The sequence below is a fragment of the Dasypus novemcinctus genome, chromosome 21 (assembly GCF_030445035.2).
Source record: "Dasypus novemcinctus isolate mDasNov1 chromosome 21, mDasNov1.1.hap2, whole genome shotgun sequence".
NCBI lineage: Eukaryota > Metazoa > Chordata > Mammalia > Cingulata > Dasypodidae > Dasypus > Dasypus novemcinctus.
In genome coordinates, this window is record NC_080693.1 from 58957163 (window position 1) to 58976879 (window position 19717).

The 19717-nt window shown below is 57.7% G+C and overlaps 2 protein-coding genes across 2 annotated transcripts; one reads left to right on the forward strand and one right to left on the reverse strand.

Annotated features, from left to right (window-relative positions):
- Nucleotides 1-462: 462 nt before the first annotated feature.
- On the forward strand, nt 463-3247 carry PNMT (phenylethanolamine N-methyltransferase). The gene is made up of 3 exons (XM_004463028.5): nt 463-1936; nt 2417-2624; nt 2741-3247. Exons 1-3 carry the CDS (start codon nt 1735-1737, stop codon nt 3180-3182), a joined length of 852 nt encoding a protein of 283 aa, XP_004463085.1. The 5' UTR covers nt 463-1734; the 3' UTR covers nt 3183-3247.
- Nucleotides 3248-3911: 664 nt separating this feature from the next.
- PGAP3 (post-GPI attachment to proteins phospholipase 3) lies at nt 3912-18800 on the reverse strand. The gene is made up of 8 exons (XM_004463024.5): nt 18504-18800; nt 16731-16828; nt 14207-14359; nt 7379-7441; nt 6539-6600; nt 6036-6172; nt 5594-5798; nt 3912-5416 (listed from the first exon to the last, which is right to left on the reverse strand). The coding sequence occupies exons 1-8, from the start codon at nt 18682-18684 to the stop codon at nt 5359-5361; spliced, it is 957 nt and encodes a 318-aa protein (XP_004463081.1). The 5' UTR covers nt 18685-18800; the 3' UTR covers nt 3912-5358.
- Between the last annotated feature and the right edge of the window lie 917 nt (nt 18801-19717).

Here is a 19717-nt window from a genome sequence, read left to right on the forward strand (position 1 = left end):
CAGGCCCTGCATCTGAACCAAACACGGCAGCGCCTGTGGGTACTCCCCGGTCTTGGGCGGGGGGGCGGGGGGGCAGAGCTGTAAACAGGGCGTCTGTCCAGTCCCCTTCCCGTATCCTGACTGCTGCCTAGTGCTGGCCTGTGACCAGCCCCCTGGCACTGAGCAGTGCCCAGCAGGCCAGCTGGCACCCAGGGCTTGTTTAAATGGTGTCTCATGGAGAATCCGGGTGGGGGGGGGTGGCTCCAGGACTGTCCTTGGCTGTACCTCAGGGCATGGATGGGGTCAGCGACCCCAAGGCTGACCTACCTCTGGGTTCTGAATCCAGACAGAATCCTTGGCTGGGCTCTGGCGCTCCACCTCCCTGCCAGGGTGGGTGGCTGGGGGCGGGGCGGGGGTCAGGTTCCTGCCCCTGACCCTGACCCTTGCAGCTGTTGTTTTGACTCCTGTCCCAACCTGGCTGTCTGACTGATGCACAAGGAGTCACTTTCCCCTCGAGCCGGAGAGGGAAGCGCCGCCGAGGAGGTCTGAACCAAGGGGTCCAGTGGCCTCTCCTGGCAGGAGCTGGTAGCCTGCCCAGGGCAGAGCGGGGAGGTGGCCCGACAATCTGCTCCCCACTTTGAGACTAGGAGGGAAAGCCGCGGCATCTCGGCGACTTGGTACCTGGAGCACCAAATGCCCAGGTCTGGCCCTCTCCGGCAGAGGGGGCTGGAGTGTGGGCTGGACAAGGAGGGGGCCCGGAGCCGGGACCCCAATCCGACGGCACTCAGAGGGCCTGACCGCGCCCCTGCTGGTCCCTGCGGCCGGGAGAGGGCGCCCGGACCCCTCCCGCCTGCACCTGGGCCCCGCGCCCCCGCCCCCGACGCGGCGGGAACGTCCCGAACCTTCGACTCCCCCACCTCCACCCCACCCCGCCCCCGAATCCCGGGAGAAGCGGCGAAGAGACCGCGGGGCCGGCGAGGGGGCCCGGCTGTTCCGCCCGCTAAGTGCATTAGCCCCGCTCTCCGGCCCCGGCCCCCCCTATCGCCGCTGCCATCGGCCAGGCGGGGCCAGAGACGACTGCGGGGCCGCGGGGGACCGCGGGGGACCGCGGCGGAGCCCGGAACGGACTGTCCTTTCTGGAGGTGTGCTGGGTGGGGCGGGGCGCTGGCGCCGGGGATGGGGTGGGAAAGGACCAGAGAGAGGGGTGGAGAAGGGGAGTTGGGGTGACGTTCCTGAGGAAAGGGGAGGGGGGTAGGAAAGGGTGTCCCGGAGGAGGGGAGCCTCACAGGGGTCTGGGGTCTCGGGAGAGGGGCCCGAGGAAAGGGGACAATTTTAAACATGGGGAAAGGGAAAGGGCAGAGATGAGACAGGCGGGAGGGGAGGTTGGGGAGCTGGGGAAGAGCGACGGGGCGAGCTGGGGCCTGGCGGGGCGGGGGCAAGCTAAAGGTTTTGCGGGGGGAGCTGGGGTCGGGGCGCGGGAACGGGCCCTGGAGCCAGAGCAAGGAGGCAAAGGGAGGGGGCTGCAGGGAGCAACTTCAGAGCGGGGACCCGGCGGGGACAGATGTTCCGGCGGCCGCCCCCCCCCCCCCCCCCGCGTGTCTGCTGCTCGACCGCTACCGTGATGGATGGGGCGCGGGGAGACGCGCGTGGCCCCCGGCGGCTCGTCGCTCAGCCTCCGCCCCCGCAGCGGCGGGGTCCGGGCGGGGGTCGGGACGCAGATAAAGGGCCGGCGACGGGGTGGGCCGCGGCAGCAGCATGAGCCGCGCCGAGCAGAGCCACGCAGCGGGCGCGGCCCCCGACTTCCACCCAGGCCGGGCTGCCGTCGCCTCGGCCTACCAGCGCTTCGAGCCCCGCGCCTACCTCCGCAACAACTACGCGCCCCCTCGCGGGGACCTGAGCAGCCCCGACGGCGTCGGGCCTTGGAAGCTGCGCTGCCTGGCGCAGACCTTTGCCACCGGTGAGCATGGGGAAACTGAGTCATGGGGGGCAGGAAGCAAACAGGAGAAAAGAGGGGGCACTGTCAGTTGGGAGAGAGGCAGAGGGGGGAGACTGGTGAAAAGGAGGTGGGGAGGAGAGAATGTTCAGAATTGAGAGAGGTGGGGGCAGGTGATGCAGGAGAGAGACTGGAATAAAGAAATGCAGAGAAAGAGATGGAGGCAAAGATTGGGGAGGGGCCAGAGACCCTGCGAGGGAGAAACTCCAGGCCTGCAGGTGTTTTCCCACTTCATCCCCACTGGTGGGTTTAGTTTGTGGAACCTGCGCCTCTGAAGGGATCAGTACCCTTCCCGAGGTCAGTCAGTTGATGTTGGGGCCAAGACTCAGACACACGGGTTCCATCTAACTCCAAGGTCAGTGCTCTTCCCCGTTAGAGAGAAGGGGGCGAAGCAGGTAAGGGAGAAAGGCCTGGCACCAGGACCTCCCTCCTCTGCCCACACAGGTGAGGTGTCTGGACACACCCTCATCGACATCGGCTCGGGCCCCACCATATACCAGCTGCTCAGTGCCTGCGCCCACTTTGAGGACATCACCATGACAGATTTCCTGGAGGTGAACCGTCAGGAGCTGGGGCTCTGGCTGCAGGAGGAGCCTGGGGCCTTTGACTGGAGCGTGTACAGCCAGCACGTCTGCCTGGTCGAGGGCAAGGGGTACGGGCTAGGGGCTCTGAGGGTGCAGCCAGGGGGCTTTCCGTGGACTGGCTGGGTGGGGGGCACCGGAGAACTGAGCAGGGAACAGTCCTGACCCTTCCTTGTGCCCCTGACAGTGAGTCCTGGCAGGAGAAGGAGCGCCAGGTGCGAGCCAGGGTGAAGCGGGTCCTGCCCATCGACGTGCACCAGCCCCAGCCCCTGGGTGCGGGGGCCCTGGCACCCCTGCCTGCTGACGCCCTGGTCTCTGCCTTCTGCTTGGAGGCTGTGAGCCCGGACCTCGCCAGCTTCCAGCGGGCCCTGGACCACATCACCACGCTGCTGAAGCCTGGGGGGCACCTCCTCCTGCTCGGGGCCCTGGAGGAGTCGTGGTACCTGGCCGGGGAGGCCAGGCTGGCGGTGGTGCCCGTGTGTGAGGCGGAGGTGAGGGAGGCCCTGATGTGCAGCGGCTACCAGGTGCGGGACCTGCGCACCTACGCCATGCCCCCCCGCCTGCAGACGGGTGTGGACGATGTCAAGGGCATCTTCTTTGCCTGGGCCCAGAAGAAGGTGGGGGGATGAGAGGCCAGTGCACCCGGATCCCCTATCATCTGGAATGGCCCCCAATAAAGAAAACATTCTCTGCTGCCGAGTGTCACTGCTGTCTGTCAGGCTCTCCTGGGAAGCCACAAGGGCTTGGGGATCTCTCCTGTGACTCTGGGGGTGTGGGGGCACCAACAACCCTAGCCTTTCTTTTTTTTCCAGAGGTTCCCATGAGGTTAGGTTTCTGTACCCCCATTCTTCCCAAGCTAAAGATGACTGAGGTTGGGGGTGGGGTGGTGCCCATATATACTGAGCACCTACTGTGTGCCAGACACCGGGTATGTCCATTATGCACATTACATCATTCAGCCCCACACTCGGTGGCAGGTCCTGTTAGCTGTTAAAGCTGAGAGGTCTGGAGCCTGCCACCATCTTTCTGTGATGCCTTTTGCTTTGAGGCAGGAGAAGAGTGGGGAGACAAGTGGAATGTGCAAGGGAGGGTGGGGGCTATACACACCAGGCACAGACAAGGGTCCAGGGAAGCGAGAGGGCCAGAAGTGGCTCTGGCTTCCTCCCCAGCCCCCTCCAGAAGCCGGACTTAAGCTCTGCCCAGCTCCGCTGTTGCCCTACATGCTGGTCTCTACCATTTCCACCTCCACACGCCCAGGGAGAGATCTCCCCTCTGCCCATTGCCCCTCAGCCAGCTCTGGGTCCTCCCTCCTCCCCTCCAGCCCACCCTATTCGCACGAATGAGTGGACAAGGGTACGTGAGGCTCAGAACTGGTTTATTAAGAACTCCCCTTGCTACCCTCCTGCCTTAAATAGTTCTTGGGAGCACCAGAACCTAATGCAGGCACCCAAGTCCCTGAGGTTGGAGTCCTGGCAGAGCTCCCCTCTCCCCAAGGAGCAGGGGCCATGGAAAGGGCCAGGATCCTATCACAGAGACTGCCGTACACACGGAAAGCTTCTGGAGCACCACAGATTGCCATTCTGTCCTTCTGTGGCAGAAAAGTGCAGGAGTCACTTCACCTTTATTGGGGTACAGGTGCACTGTGGCCCCTGCCTGTCGTGGGGCCACCCTGGAACAGAGGGCCTCTCTGGAGAGGGCAGAAACCTGACCCAGACACAAGGTTTCTCCCCTCCCCCCACCCCCCAAGCTCCAGGATGTGGCAGAGGGAACAGCAGGGAGTGGACTGGACTCGAGGAGACAGGGCCACAGGAGAGGGCCGCCCTGGAGGAGCCCCATGTCCTTCCTTCCTCTGCGTCCTGATAGGATAGTTCTGGGGGGGTGACCTTGAGTTGAGGGGGGCCCTGTGAGGTTGGGAGGACTGCAAAGGGAGGCCATGGGCAGGCACGCACGCACACAGGCAGGCAGGCCAGACACCTGTACCCCAGGCAGATCTTGGGGCTAGCCTTGCTCTCTGACAGGCTTGGGCCTTGGCACGCCTGGTGCTCACCTCTGGTGACTTGATCCCCTATCCTACTCCAACTGCCCCTACTGTGAGGCACATGCACCTGCACTCACCCACAATTTCAGTCCATTCATTCCCCCAACCCACATTAACCCACCTGCCTCCTCAGCCCCCCCCCGCCCGCCGCACACACTTTAAAACCGCTCTCACCTTCCCCTACGCTCTCTGCCTGCACCCCGAGGCTATACTCACTCACACTCCTCGTGCCCGCCGCACGCCACGCAGCCCCCGCCCCTCCTTCCCGCTGGTCTCCCAACCCAGAGCCGCAGCACAGGGTCAGGAGGAACTCCTCTGGGGTCCTGGCCCTGAAGGGGAGTGTGGTGAGACCTCCTGGGAGTCTGGCTGGGGCAAGGACAGGATGGGACCCTTCCCCAGTCCCAGCAGTTGGGTCCCTTAGGCCCCCTGGGGAGAAGGAGACCTGCTACACTTCTCAGGCAGCCAAAGAGCGAGCATCCGGTGCCACCTAGTGGTGCCCCGGAGGAGGGCGCAGGGGAATCAGAAGGGGACCCCACTGTATCCCCAAAGGCCTGTTGGCACTTGGTCTCGCAGCTAGACGGAGGCCTTGCCCACCCACGTGGGGACCGGCAATGGGGCGGGCAGGGTACTTGATTCCTGGCCACTCCCCTCATGTCCAAGCTCAAGAAGCTAAGAAGAAAAAAAGTTATCTCAAGGGTCGGGTGGAGACAGGGAGCCAGCAGGGATGGGGCAGGACCCCCAGTGGGGCAGACCCACTGCCAGGGTCCTCAGTCCAGCTTGAACTTGGCCTCCTTCAGCAGGTACAGGCTGTCATCCTCCAGGAAGCTGCGGGCCAAGGGAGGAGCCCACTGAGACACAGCCCTGAGAGCGCCTCATGGGGGCGGGGTGGGGTGAGCGCGGACAAGCTGGGAGGGGTGAATGGGCAGATCAGAGACCCCAGTCTCCCCTAGGAGTGGGCAAGGGAGGCACAAAGGCAAGTCCTGGGCAGGGAGCAGCACCCACCTGAAGAAGAGGACGTGGACAGGGATGGTGCTGATATGCCATATGGCATGGGCGTCCAGGACCCAGAAGAGCGGCGGGAAGTCGAGCAGCTCGAGCAGGGACAGCCCCTGCAGCAGCACGACCACCACCATGCACTTGCGCACATGAGGCAGCTGCCGCTGGTTCCGCAGGCACCAGGCCAGCCACCACACCACGTTCACCAGGCCTGGGTGCCAGGGGGGCAAGGAGGAGGCTCACTCGCTGGACCTCCTTCTCCCTCCCCAAGGCCACCCCTTCCCCATACTCTCTGACCCCAGGATCATCCTCAGATGCTCCTCCTGGTGTCCCCTCTCTCCCACCTCAAATTCCTTCCCCTTCCCCATCCCTAAATGTCTTTTGCAGGATGGGCACCAGCCCCCGCCCTCCACTCCGAGCCAGCAGTTCTGCCAGGGTCTGGCCTCACCGATGGCCACGCTGACAGCCAGGTTGTAGCCATAGTCGAAGCGGACGAGGCTCAGGTAGGAGACGTGCGCGGTCAACAGCAGCAGCAGCAGGGCCCGGAAGGTACTGGCCACGGCTGGGTGCTGCAGCCCCACCGTCCTGCCCGTTGCCCACAGCTGCTCAGATGACGGGTGCCCATCTCCTGAGCAGCACTCCCTGAAGCACCTCCCCCCCCCCACTTTAGTACGTGGTCCCGGAAGCCACTGCCCTCTTCCCCACCACATCAGGCCCACTGGGCAGACCTAAGCCCCCGCCCCAGGGACCTGGTACCAAAAGCGGCAGCTCCTGGGAGCCAGAGCCCCAATCCTACCCGAAAGCCCCCTTCAGGACAGCCTGGGGGGAGTGTGTGTGTGTGTGGGGCCTTTGAAGAAGCCCCTGGAGACAGTACCCCCATGGGAGGGCTGGGTGACCCCTCTCTGCCCCCAGGGATTTACCCTGTCCCTGCTGCCACCAAGGCGGGCTCACCTGACACAGCACAGATAGATTGAGTGTAGGATGACAGTGGAGGCACAGAAGTAGTCCATTTTCTGAGGACAGAGAGAGCCAGAGGCGAGGGCCAGTGTGAGGCGAGCAGGAGGTGGAGGTGGGCGGGCTTCTGGGGGCTGGGGCTCAACAGGGAGGGAGCAGGGAAGCGCTGGCAGGTACATCAGAATGGGGGGGCCGGGCCTGTCCAGTGGGGACTGCGTCTCCTGCCCCTCTATCCATCACTGTTGCACGTCTGCATTTCAGACTCACCCGTGTTCACATACAATTTCTTCAAAAGCATTGCTTAGCAAATGGCCCCTATTCCCGCTTCCCTCGGGCTGGCCGCCGCCGTTAGGATGGAGCTGCGCTCCTGGCGTTTCGCGCAGGCGCTCCTGGGGAACTTGCTGAAATGAGCCTGACCTGGCAGGGCTGGGTGGGCCTGGAGACGTGCCTTCTAGACAAGCTCCCTGCAGGGGCTGGTGCTCAGGCCTGTGGCCCACCCTTGAGCACTGAGGCTTCAGCACGCGTGGCGGAGGGCGCCTGCTGAGGCTCCAGAAAAGTGCACAGCCTGGGGTCAGACGCCGAGGGCAGCACCCCCTTTACTAGCAGGATGACCCTGAGCTAGTTCCTTCTCCCCAAGGCTCGCTGGTTAAAAAGAGCTAATAATCATACGTGGGTCACAAGGTTCAAGTGCGGCTTAAGTGCACGAATGGGTTTTAAACGCCTAGCACATAGTAAGTGCTCCGTAATGGCAGTTAGCATTAGATGTAAGAGCTCCTCTGCCCCCTCCTGGGGCTCCCCTGGGACGGCGCCAAGTTGGGGGGGCAGGAGGGCTCTCACCTCTGTGAGGTCGGTGTCCCTGGTGTGAAAGACTGTGGACCAGAACCAAGCATTGAGGGAGACCTGAGGAGGGAGGCGGCTGGTGAACGGGCGCCCCGAGGTGGGGAGCCCCCCGGAGGGCACGCGTCCACCTCACCTTCGGGAAGGGCCACTGCCAAGGTGTCTCACTGGTTGGGTGGAATCCATTGAGGCAGAGAAAGGCGCTTTTCAGTGTCCTGGGAGCCCCTGGACAAGCCCGTGCCCCTCCACCCTCACCTGTCCCAGCTTCTTCAGGCTTGGCTTCGCAGGGCTGCAGCCTCCAGGGTTCCGGCCTGGCCGGGGAACCAGTTCCGGCAGAGCCCAGTTCCGGGGTTACTCAATCACTGAGCCGATAGCCCCTGGGGGCCTCGCCTCCTCCCCCAATGGCAGGTGATGACAGCCCCACCCAGGGCTCAAGGGAGCCAGTGACCTCAGCCTCTGGGGGCGGGAATGAGGTGGGTGGGGTGGAGAGGCTTGGGGTGTGTCCTGAGAGTGCAAGCTAGGGAGTGTGACAGCCTCCCATCCAGCAGATTCCTCGGGGCCAAGTCTCAGAGGAGGAGGGCTGCCCGCCCGGGAGCCCGGGAGCCAGGAGCCCTCCTCCTGGCCGGCCGGCCAGACCTGCCGGACCAGCGGCTGCTCCCGGCCCTGGGAGGAGCAGAGGGCAGGGCAGGCAGGCTGCGGTGAGCTGGGCCCTGGGGAAGGTTTGAGGCCTTCTGCCTAGAAATTAACTGCCTGGAAAGAGAGGACAAATCCTCTTGCAAATGAGCCTCTCGTGGGAGTTGATCTGGCACTTTTTTCAAGCACTGCTGTGTCCACAGCAGAGGCCCAATTACTGAAAGAAGGGTGCACAGGGGAGATACATTCACTGGGCTGGGAAACCAGTGACGACCAGTCAGAGGAAGAAATCGGAGCTGGAGGCCAGACCTAGGAGATGGAGGGATGCCTAAGGTGGCACGAGGGGCCAGAGCGGGTACCCGGGTGCCCTGGTTACGCTGGTCCCCTGCCTCTGTCCACTCTCCATCTGGAACTGCAGCAGGCTGTGGAGGTGGAAAGGGCCTTCTCTCCCTTCCATAAAATGGGAATAATCGCAGGGTTGATACGGAGTCAGTGGTAGGCTGGGCTCCCTGATGCAGACCCACCAAGCTCATGAGAGAAGGGGTGGGTGGCAGCCCACAGAGCCAGCCGGCCATTGTCTTGGTGCCAGGCCCCAGGAGTCCCCAGAGGCTCAAGGAGGCCCTGTGCAGCCAGGCTGGCCCCGGACCTAGGCCGAGCCTTGCAACTAACGCTCACCATGCCCCGGACAGAGGCACTGCCCTTCTGGGCCCCGGCTTCCCCTGGACGAGGCTGGGGCTGGCCTCGGTGGTCCCTCAGTTCCTTTACAGCCCTGGTGTCAAGTTATTTACCCCAGGTCCTGAGGTACACACAGGACGGCCCTCCTGCCCCACGTGACTGCAGGCTCCTCCCCGCACACCCACACACAGGGCATGGAGGCTGGCAACAGGACTGACCCTGGTGGCCTTCTGGACACTGCTCCCCACAGTCTGTGATGCTCAGGGTCAGCGTGGGCAGAGAAGCAGGCTCGGGGCTGGGGAGCGGGCGATCGGGTCGGGCAGCGCCCCCAGGCAGGCAAGGAAAAGGGACATCTTCCAGGAGGACGGTGGCCCTGGGGCCAGTGTGGGAGGAAGGGGAAGGCGGCCCGGGCGGCAGCCAGCCAGGCCGCTTTGTCACCCACAGCAGGAAGGGGAAGGTGATAAGAGGCCTGAGCTAAGTGGCAGCTGGAACTCTGAAAGCGGGAAGGGGCAGTGCGTGGCCAGTGCTCAGGGCTGTGGGATGGGGGTGGGGGCTGCTAGGTCTCCTGCCCACCTCCTCCCAGCATGCTTTGCACTTACAGAGGTCCACTGAAGCCTGGGCTCTGCACCCCTGAAAAGCCCCCTCTCCTCTGGGGAGTATCCCATTGTTGGGGGCGCCACTTCTGATTCTGTCCCTGGACTTGGGAGGTAGTGTCATTAAGAACGCAGACCCTAGGTCCAGACTGCCAGGGCTCAAATCCCAGCTCTGCCATTTCCTGTGTGTCCTTGGGCAAGTGTTTTAGCCTCGCTGTGCCTCGGTTGCCTCGTCTGTAAAATGGGAATAATCACAGGATTGATAAGGACTCAACGAGCAAAACAAGTATAGTACATAGCAAGTGCCCAGGCCAGGGTACAGCAGCAGGTGCTACTGCTTCCCGACCCTCACACCTGTCCACAGACCTGAAGCTCAAGAAGTCAAGCCTGCCTCCTGCTGTCCCTGCAGCCTGAGGAAGTCTAGGCAGAGAAGGGTGGTCTCCCCACAGCTGCCTAGGCCCACCCCCAGAACTCCAGAATGTCCAGACCCTCCACAACGAGACAGGCTCCATTCCCAGACCCTGGGTTCAAATCCTGCCTCGGCCGCTGTGTGATCTTGGGCAAATAACTTAACTTCTCTGAGCCTCAGTTGCCTCACCGACAAAACAGGGATGAACAGTAGAATCCACTGCATAGGAAGGTCGTGAGAATGATGTCTGTGAGATGCCTGGCAAAAAGGAATCACTCGATAAATGCTTGCTGTAATTGCTGCCAGGTACACAGTAGGTGCCCTATAAATGTCGGTTTCTTTCCTCCAGTAGGCGGTCCACACCCCACTTCCCTTCACCTGACTCCCATTGTCCCCCTACTCATCAAGCCACGGGGCCCCAGGGTCTCCTGCTCCCAGCATGCAGACCCCTGTGCTCTAGGAAAAGCCCCTCCTCCTCGAGCCTCAGCCACTACCCAAGAATGCACCGAACAGCTACTACTTCTCTTCACTCAGTTTGTCAACGAGACACCAGCAAAGGAGACAGACAGACGGACGGACAGGGAGGGAAGGGAAAGCCCCCAGATGCGAAGGGACGCTGCTGGGGGGGGGGGGGACGCAGCCAAGCTCCAGGGGCATGGGGGCGCAGGGGCGCGGGGAGACTGGCCAATCAGACAGGCAGGAAGGCAAGGGGCGGCCCAGCAGGCGCCAAGAGCTGCGCGTAAACACGAGGGAAGGGGGAGGCTGGGGGCAGGGTGCCAAGGGGGTGGGGCTGCAGGGCGTTGGGAAGGCTGGGGCTGGGGGAAGCAGGAGGCTGTTTCAGTCTGCTGGAAAATAAGAAATTGAGACAAAAATATCGCAGCCGTGAAACTGGTTGGAGGCCAAGTGAGCCAGATCTGTCAGGAATTCCACCCCAGTGCTAAGCCCCAGTGCCGGGGCTGTCACTGACACCGTGGCGGTGGGGACAAGTGGGTCTTTAAATAGCTCCCTGTCTCAGAAGTGGGGGAGGCAGAATGTTAAATATGATGCCTGCTGCCATCCTGGGCACACCCCCCAGAGGCCACTGTCTCTCACCCCCCGCCTCAGGCAGAGCAAGCCTTCCCCAGCGCACTCCTGAGAAAGAGGGGGACGAGGCCGACAGAGATGAGAGCAGGGCTTTCCCGCCATCAAAAGGGATTCCGTGGTTTCCTGTCGTTCTATTCCACTGGCTCCTGTCTGGCCACCAGGAAGTCCTTCCTGAAGTCTAACCATCATTCTGCTGCAGTCTCAACCTTTCTCTTCTGGTAGCTTCCTCAGCACAGCTGGAGCACAGTCAGTCCCCCCCTCTCTCATCATCCTACAGAGACAGTCCAGGCTTCCCTGCCTCTCGAGCTCTCTCACCTCTATGCTCAGGGACCTTTCCTCACTAGACGACGGGGGCTGGGAATTGCTCTGGCCCCCCTGGCTTTGGCACAGAGTGGGGCCCCCAGTTCTGTGAAGGCAAAGGGCCACAGCGTGAGCTCTGGTGGGCTCTCCAGCCCTGCCTGCCCGCTGCCCAGCCCAACCCAGGTCCAAATGGTAAAGCAGGGGCTGCCTCCTTGTGCCAAAGTTCATCAGCCCTGCTGGGGGCAGGGGGTAGGGTCTCCTCATCTCCCAGAGAGAAAGTCTGAGACCGACACCAAGACTTAGCCTGGAGCAGGTGAGGTGCCTTCCTGCCCCCACCCTAACAGAAATCAGGATACCCGCTCGCTCCCCAAGACCCAGCCCAGGACAAGGTCCACTGCCGCACCCTGCGTGCAGGTCAAGATTGCTTCTTCCTGAAGACCAAATGTAAAATCTAAACCAGGTCATCAAAGGTCCTGTGTTCCTCAAGGACCTGGTGGTGGCAGGAGGGGCTGCCATGTCCCACAGGTGCCAATGCTTCCTAAGACACTCTGCACAGATGTCTGCCTTCTCCTGCTCAATCGCTGCTTTCTTTCCAGGGGAGCCTGCAGGCATGACCCCTTGCCACCAAGGAAGCTGCGTGGCAGGTACCAGCGAGAAGAAAGCCCCAGGAATCAGAGAGAACTAGATGACAGTTGTGAAGTGGCCTCTGGCCTGTGTCGGGAGGACAAAGCCTGGGCCCCCACTGGGCCTTCCCCAGGCAGGGCTGTCCAGGGCTAAGAGAGGCAGGGGTGAGGGGGTGGTGCAGGCCCCGGGCTCAGATAAGCAGTGTCCCTGGAAGGAAGAGTCCCAAGCGAAAGAGAACAGGTGTTCTCTCTCAGTTTCTCTCTAAGTCCTGCCTGCTTGCTTGGCCAGGACCAAATTTCCTTCTCCGAGAGGCCTAAACAGGAAGTGGTGGCTCGGTCTCGCCGCAGCCTGTGACAGTGTGTGAGGATGCCAGGGCCCTGCCTGGCGCTCAGGGCCTGCTCTCCCTCTAACCGTCCTCCTTCACTTTCCAAGGTTGCCGGCCCAGCCCCACACCCGCCGGCCTCCGTACCTTGGCTTCTGTTGGGCCCCCAGTCTGGAGTGCCTGAATCCAACTCCTCTCCTCCAGAAGAGTACGTCCACATCTTACCTGAAGTCCCAGATGAATCTTCTCCTCCTGCCTGGGCTTCCCTGACAGACTTCCCCGCTCGGAAGATGCTGTCTCCCTGCCTGGGAACTCCCGGCCTCTCCACCTGTACCCCTGGGCTCGGCCTGCATTCCGCCTTCCAGGCAAGCTGGGCCTGCACCTGCCTGAACGCCCCTCCCAAGCGCCAAGCCCTGTCTCTACCCACAGCGAATGCTCAACCAACATTCATCACAGTCCACGGAGCCTCAGACGTCCCCGGATGCCAACCCTGTCTTGACGACTTACTAACTTGTCAGCTATCAACTGTGGGCAAATTCCCCCCCTAGCCTTACTTGGAGCTCACAGGGGTATTGTGAGGATTGAATGAGGAAATGCATGTCAAGTGCATAGGTCACTGCAGGTTCACGGCTATTTGCCAACTAGAAAGCATGAGTGAAGCTCAGCCTTGCCAGAGGTTAACAGCCCCCTTTCCTGCCCTCCCTCTGACCCCATCCCCTAAGTCGTAGGCTTCGCCTGGACTTCTTGGCATCCCCTCGCCATCAGTTTTCCTGAGGTCCTCAGAGACCTCCAGGTGCCAGATCCAGGGACATCCTTCAGTTTTCATCTCACTTGACTGGCCAGCAGAATTCTGGAGAATTCCAACAGGAGCGCCGTCTAGTCTCTCCTTCCTGTCCTTCCCCGGGCTTCCCTAACCACACTGGCTCCTAGTTTTCCACCCCACCCTCTGGCCTCTCCGTCTCCACTGCTGGCTCGTCCTCCTCTAAGCAGTCATTGAGTTTCAGGGTTGCACAGGGCTCTGACCCACAGCCCCTTCTCGTCTCGCTGTCTAAGAGCTCCCTTGGTCATCTTATCCACACTCACAGCTGCTATCACAGACTCACAGGGGGAAGCAAGGGGCCTCCTTGGTCCCTGCCCCCATCTGGTCCACTGTGAGGCTCGTCAGTATAACCAAGAGGACACGAGTGTGGGCTCTGGAGCCAGAGGGCTGCAGTCAAACCCCGGCTCCATGACCTTAACCTTTTTGGTCCTTGGTTTTTTCATCTGTAAACTGGGGATAATAATAGTATCAATCTTGCGGGCTTTTTATAGGATTAGCAAGGTTGGTATTTATAAAATGCTTAGAACAGTGCCTGCTATTCAGGAAGAGCTATGCATATGTGTGTTAAATAAGTAAAATAAACTCCCCCCAAGTATTTTTTTAAATGTCACCTCCAAAGCAGAGCACAAACACCCTCACTTCTCATTACCCATCCCCCCAGCTGTGAGTGGGGAAGGTTTCCTTAAGGCTTAAAGTGGTAGCTCTGCTCTGGAGCCACCCATTGCAACCTCTCACTCACACACCCTCCCCCAGGTACTAACAGTTTACACCTTATCCCCACCCACAGTTCTCATACAGTTCCAGGCCTGGACATTGGCTCTCTGAGCAGCCACACTATGAAGCTGAGAGAACTCTCTGGACACTCAGATGGAACATATCTTGGCTTCTCCAGGGATGATCTAAGATCAGGCTGAGCTCTAGCCAGAGAGTGCTATGGCTGTCACTGCCTACCAGGCCTGGGCTGGAAATGAGATGGTGCCAACTCCTCCACAGGGCTCTGCATTCTAATATTAGGGACTGTAGTGTCTCAGAGGGGTCCTAGAAAGACCCAAGGTCTCAGCACCCTACCACCCACCTCCCCACTGTGTTTATAAACTGCCCTTTGGGGTCTGTTAGTAGCTTCCTCCTCCAGGACAAGAACAATATTTCTTTCTGTTCTCTCTCCCAGAAAACCTGGCCTAGGGCTCTGCTAGAAGGGTAAGGTCTGTTTCAGCATCTTTCTGTTTTCTCCCCAGGCATGGCTGCAACTTTCCCTGGGAAAAAGAGGGGAAGCTGGGTGGGTAGAAGCCCTGATGAGTGAGAATGGGGACCTAAGAGTTCCTTCTTCCCAGATGAGGGTATAGAGCAGGAATCCCACCAGATTACCTACCCAGGCAAAGGCCACGCAGGTGTGGTACATGGGGGAGGAGGCTGGCACGGAGGTGCGGTAGCGGCAGAGCATCAGTAAGCTGGCCAGGCCATTGAGGAAGGAGGCCACAGCAGACGCCGGCTCTTGGAAGATCAGGAACCGGGAGAAGGGCCACTGAAAAAGGAGCAAATGGAACGGCCTGAGGAGCAGGCAGCCCCAAGCGACCCAACTTATCTTTTCTTAACATGCTGTATCAACAAGCCCCCAACAAGCCCAGCTGGCTCCTCAACTCTGGACCTTGGCCAAAGCCTCAGGTCAGTCCCTCTGCAGGCCGAGGGGCTCCCCATCAGTCTTTGGCTGAGGATCACATCCCCCATCTTGGCCGGCACTCACAGCACCATAAGCCCCATTCTCTGGGGCACGTAGATGGTCCAGCATAGCTCAGTGGAAACAGCACAGGCCTTCCAGCCAGAAGATGCGAGTCCTAGGCCTTCTTCTCCCACTGACCACGAGCGCTCTGAGCCTCTGCCGACTCTGTGGCAGACTGGGGACAATAATTCCTGCCAACCTCACTAGGCTAGAACGAGATAATACTACACCAAAAGGCACCAGCAGAAATGGAAAAGCTGATCCTTAAATTCATATGGAATTCCAAGAGCCTTGGATAGCCAAAATAGTCTTGAAAAAGAAAAACAAAGTTGGAGGACCCGTACTTCTCGATTTCAAAACTTACTACAAAGCTTCAGTAATCAGAACAGTGTGGTACTGAAAAGCGGATTTGGCTCAACTGATAGAGCGTCTGCCTACCACATGGGAAGTCTGGATTTCAAACCCAGGGCCTCCTCACCCATGTGGTGAGCTGGCCCACGCGCAGCGCACGCAAGGAGTGCCATGCCACTCAAGGGTGTCCCCTGCGTAGGGGTGCCCCACGTAGGGGTGCCCCATACACATAGTGTGCCCTGTAAGGAGAGCCACCCCATGCGAAAAAAGTGCAGCCTGTCCAGGAGTGGTGCCGCACACACAGAGAGCTGATGTGGTTTCCCAGTGCCGCTGACAAGAATACAAGCGGGCACAGGAGAATACACAGCGAGTGAACACAGAGAGCAGACAACAGGGGGGAGGGGGGAATAAATAAATAAATCTTTGGAAAAAAAACAAAAACAGCGTGGTACTGGCATAAGGATAGGCCAGTAGAGATCACAGAAATGAGAGTCCAGAAATAAAACCATATATCAGTGGTCAACTGATTTTCGACCAAGGGCCAAATACATTTAGTGGGGTGGAATAGTCTCCTCAACAAATGGTGAAGGGAAAACGGGGTATCAGAATGAAGTTGAACCCAGTTAGGGAAATGCAGTCATTAGAGAAATGCAAATCAAAACCATAACGAGATACCACTTTACACCCTCGAGAACTGCTACTATTTGAAAAACAGAAAATGACAAGCGTCGGCCAGGATGTGGAGAAAATGGAACTGTTTTGCATTGTTTTTGGGAATATAAAATGGTGCAGCGTCTGTGGTAAACATTTTGGAGGTTGCTCAAAAAGTTAAACATATAATTGCCATATGACCCAGCAATTCCCCTCATAGGTATATACCCCAAAGAATTAGAAACAGGGACTCAACAGATACTTGTGCACCAACCTTCATCACAGCATTATTCACAATGGCCAAAGGTGGAAACAACCCAAGCATCCACTCACAGAGGAGTGAATAAACAAAACGTGATCTAGCCGTACAGTGGCATAAAAGGAATTCATAAAAAGGAATGAAGTGCTGATACATGCAAACTTTGAAAACATTAGGCTAAGTGACATAGGCCAGGCACAAAGGGACAAATATTTTATGCTTCTGCTTCCATGAAATATCTAGAATAGGCTAATTCATAAGGACAGAAAGTTGGTTAGCAGTTACCAGGGGCTGGAGGAGGGCTGAGGAGCTATTTCTTAGTGGGTACAGATTTTCTGTTTGGGGGGATGAAAAAGTCTTGGTAATGGATGATGGTGATGGTTGCACAACTTGTGAAAATAATTAAATGTCAGTGAATTATATACTTAAAATGATTGAAACGGCAAATTTTATGTTTGATATCTGTTAATCATAATAAAATAAAAAAATAAAGAAGGCACAAGCAAACTGCACCTCACTGGGTGATCTGACAGGCTATTACCATCAATCCAAGCTCCTGTGGGAGAAGCATTAGAAAGTGCGCCATAGTGAGTCAGGAAACTCGTCCCTGCAGCAAGGTGGGCATTCCAGCCACCCTAAGAAGCCCAGAGCACCACCATCTGAGGAGCCCCCAAAGCCCCCTGCCCTGATCTTATTTCACCGTATCCAGAGGCAGGATACAAACCCAGAGGCAGAACACATTGGTCCCATCTGAAAGCCAGCAGATTTTGAGAAGGACAGATACCTGCCCCAAACACATACACTGCCCCATGGTCTAAGTCCCTGCTCGATGACTTGGACAGGGTGGCCCAACTGGGTGGTATCTTAACCTCCCCACACCACCACCCTACACTCACCCTGACTCCTCTAACTCACCTTGCCATGGAACTGAGGCACTTTGTGACCTTCCTGGAGGTAGAGGCCAACGGTGACCCACATACACTCATACTTACAGTCGTCCTGACAGGTCCAGCCTGAAACAGACAAATATGGCCTGGTGAACTCCCCAGCATGGGGAGGCACAGAGAAAGCTTGGGGCGCCCAAGAGAGAAGGCCTGCATGTTGGAGAGAACCAGAAGAAATCTCAAAATTCTAGCTTAGACAGATGAGAGATATGATGTGGTTTACACATAAGGGGAGAGGGAGAGGCAGAGAGAGCAAGAGAATGTGTGTACTTGTATGCAAGTGTGTTTTGGAGGTAGGGGGAGGTATAGTAAACAAATGAGGGTATTTCTTTCTTCTCTCCTCTTTTGTCCAAGATGGGGAGCTTGGCTTCTACCTAACTCATCTACAGATAGCTGGGTTGATGTCTGCCCTACATGAACACGCGGTTTTATTCTCACTTTTCACCCTGAGAGGAAGGAGCCTTGGCTGTCTTCTCCCCTCCTAAGAAAATGAAGCCCAAATTCTTCAGCCTGACTTTTGAGATCCCAAATTGTCTTTCCAGCCTTATCTCCCCCTACTCCTTTTCATGCACCCTGCTCCCTGAACAAACCAAGCTGCCACAAGTGTCCACACCTGCCCAGGGATCCACTCTCTCCTTTCTCTCTGGAATACAAAGGGATAGAGAACAGACGACAAGCTTGTGGTCAGACAGACTAGAGTCAGGAACTCTGCTTTACACTTTCTGGCTTTGTGACCTTGGGCATGGCACTTAACATCTCTGAGCTCCCCATTTGTAAAACTGGGATAATATGAGAAAATACCTCAAAGAATTGTGGTGAAAACTAGCAGACCTATTGTAAAACCTGTCACTCAGAAGGTGCTCAGTATGCTGGTTCCTTGCCCACTACGGCCACAAGTCCAAACTTAATGTACCCATCAGGCAAAACTCAGGTGGAACAACAGTGTCCCAAGATGATCCTTATCCCCACTCCCTCAAAGCCAGAAGAGATTCCTTCCTCCCTCAAATGCTTCCAGTGCTTAATCTACGGATCCTTTAGGGCTCAAGCCACTTCCTCGTCCTTGAGATAGTTAACATCCCTGTGGGGACTGTGAATCCCTGAGGACACCATCCCAGTGTCACCAAGGCCTTGTACCCAGGAGGTATTTAATACTTATTTGGCCAAATAAATAAAGAGTAAATGAAAAGGGATGAAGTTCTAACATATGCTACAACATGGGTGAAGCTTAAAGTGAAATATGCCAGACACAACAGGACAGATATTGTACGACTTTACATATACAAAATAACTAGAATATTCAAAATTCCTAAGAGACAGAAGGTGGATTACAGGTTATCAAGCAGGAGGGAGAGCGAATGGGGAGTCAATGCTTAATGGGTATAGAGTTTCTGTTTGGGGTGATGGATAAGTTTTGGTAATGGATGGTGGTAATGGTATCATTGTGAGTGTAATTAATGCCACTGAACCGTATGCTTTAAAGTGATTAAAATGGTAAATTTTATGCTGTATGTTACCACAGTTAAAAAATAATAAAGCTCTTCGGGGGAGCAAGACTGGTTGTTGAGACTAATCACCCTGGGGCACCTCACTTTCACTCTGAACGGACTCAGGGAAGAAAGGTGAGGATTGGGATGGAGGTAGCAAGCAGAAGGTAGCTAGGGTTCAGAGATTGCAAATGAGTTTGGAGGAAAGCAAGGGGCGGAGCCGAGATAAATGGGCGGGGCTTATTGGGGGCGGGGCTTACCGGCCAGACTCATGTAGATTGGCTGCCGGGAGCGGAAGTGCTTCAGTGCGACCCCCGAGCAGTTCCGCTCCTCGCACCGGAGAACGCAGTCGCGGTACATCGGCTCGCGGTCACCTTGGGAACCGCTAGCCAGCGTTGCTGCCCCGGCCAGCAGCACTAGCCGCGCCGCTCGCCAGGCCATCCTTTCACCCTGGCCCGCCGCCGGCGGAGTAGCTCAGGAACGTCACAAGCCTCCGCTTCCGGAATAAGCGGAAGTACCTTGTGTTCGTTGCTCCTCCCTCCGCTCGCGTCCACCCAGTTTAAATAAAAGTTTCCGGAGTTTTGTGGACGTATGCCCCGCCCCTCGTCCCTTTTTTATATTCAGATATTGAGGCGACAGGGTTATTGGAAGGGGGATGCCTGGTGGGTTAAAGAGCCAAATAAAGTCATTTATCAGCATTCCTAGAGATCAGCAAAATAGTCTCTGAATTTGTTTCTTTAACAAAGGTCTCTTTTAGTTAGGGCTGTTTTCCTAACTAAATCCACCAGCCCTGATGGATTTCACCTCCTAAATGTACCTAGAACGAGCCACTTCTCCAGTTGCCTCTACCATTATCATCTGTCGCCGACACAGCTTCAGTTGCTTCGTAACGGGTCTCCCTGCTTCTACTTTTACCTCTTCTAGACTACGCTCCATTTACCAAAATTCAAATTTGGCCGTGTCACTTCCCTTCTTAAAATTCTTTACTGGGTCCCAATAACCCTCAGGATAAAATCCGAGCTCCACAAGTATTTCTGGCCATTGCCCACTGGTCTCCCTCACTCCCCTGGCTAAGACCTCCTTCAAGGGGCCACCTCTCTCAAGCCTTCCGGTTTTGCTCTGCCTGTGTCCCCCTTAGGCTCACTCCTGCTTATTCTACTGGTCTCAGCTTCAACACCACGTCCTGAAAGTGACTGTTTGCACCCATACAGTGGTCTTTCTTCCCTGCTTGAGGTGGGCACCTCTGCTGTCCTTCCACCACTCTCCCACCAGCACTAACACAGGACATGGCCGGTATGCGTTAAAAAACCCCACATCATTTAACATAACGACGTGCTGGGTGCCAAATCCAGGGCTGTCAAATCACCAGTGTGGTTCAGACCACACTGAGATAGGAAAGATGTAAGCTGAGGACCCTTGGGAAGAGGATCCTTGCTTTCCAATCCTGCCTCCTCCCCTCAGACCCACTCTGCTC

Coding starts and splice junctions, on each gene's coding strand:
- PGAP3 (XM_004463024.5), bottom strand. CDS start 18,684: ATGGCCTGGCGAGCGGCGCGGCTAGTGCTGCTGGCCGGGGCAGCAACG. Junction 7,442..14,206: donor CCTGCGTGGCCTTTGCCTGG/GTAGGTAATCTG, acceptor CTCCCTCCTCAG/GTCTCCCTCAATGCTTGGTT. Junction 5,417..5,593: donor GTCCACGTCCTCTTCTTCAG/GTGGGTGCTGCT, acceptor CTTGGCCCGCAG/CTTCCTGGAGGATGACAGCC.
- PNMT (XM_004463028.5), top strand. CDS start 1,735: ATGAGCCGCGCCGAGCAGAGCCACGCAGCGGGCGCGGCCCCCGACTTC. Junction 1,937..2,416: donor GGCGCAGACCTTTGCCACCG/GTGAGCATGGGG, acceptor CTGCCCACACAG/GTGAGGTGTCTGGACACACC. Junction 2,625..2,740: donor TGCCTGGTCGAGGGCAAGGG/GTACGGGCTAGG, acceptor TGCCCCTGACAG/TGAGTCCTGGCAGGAGAAGG.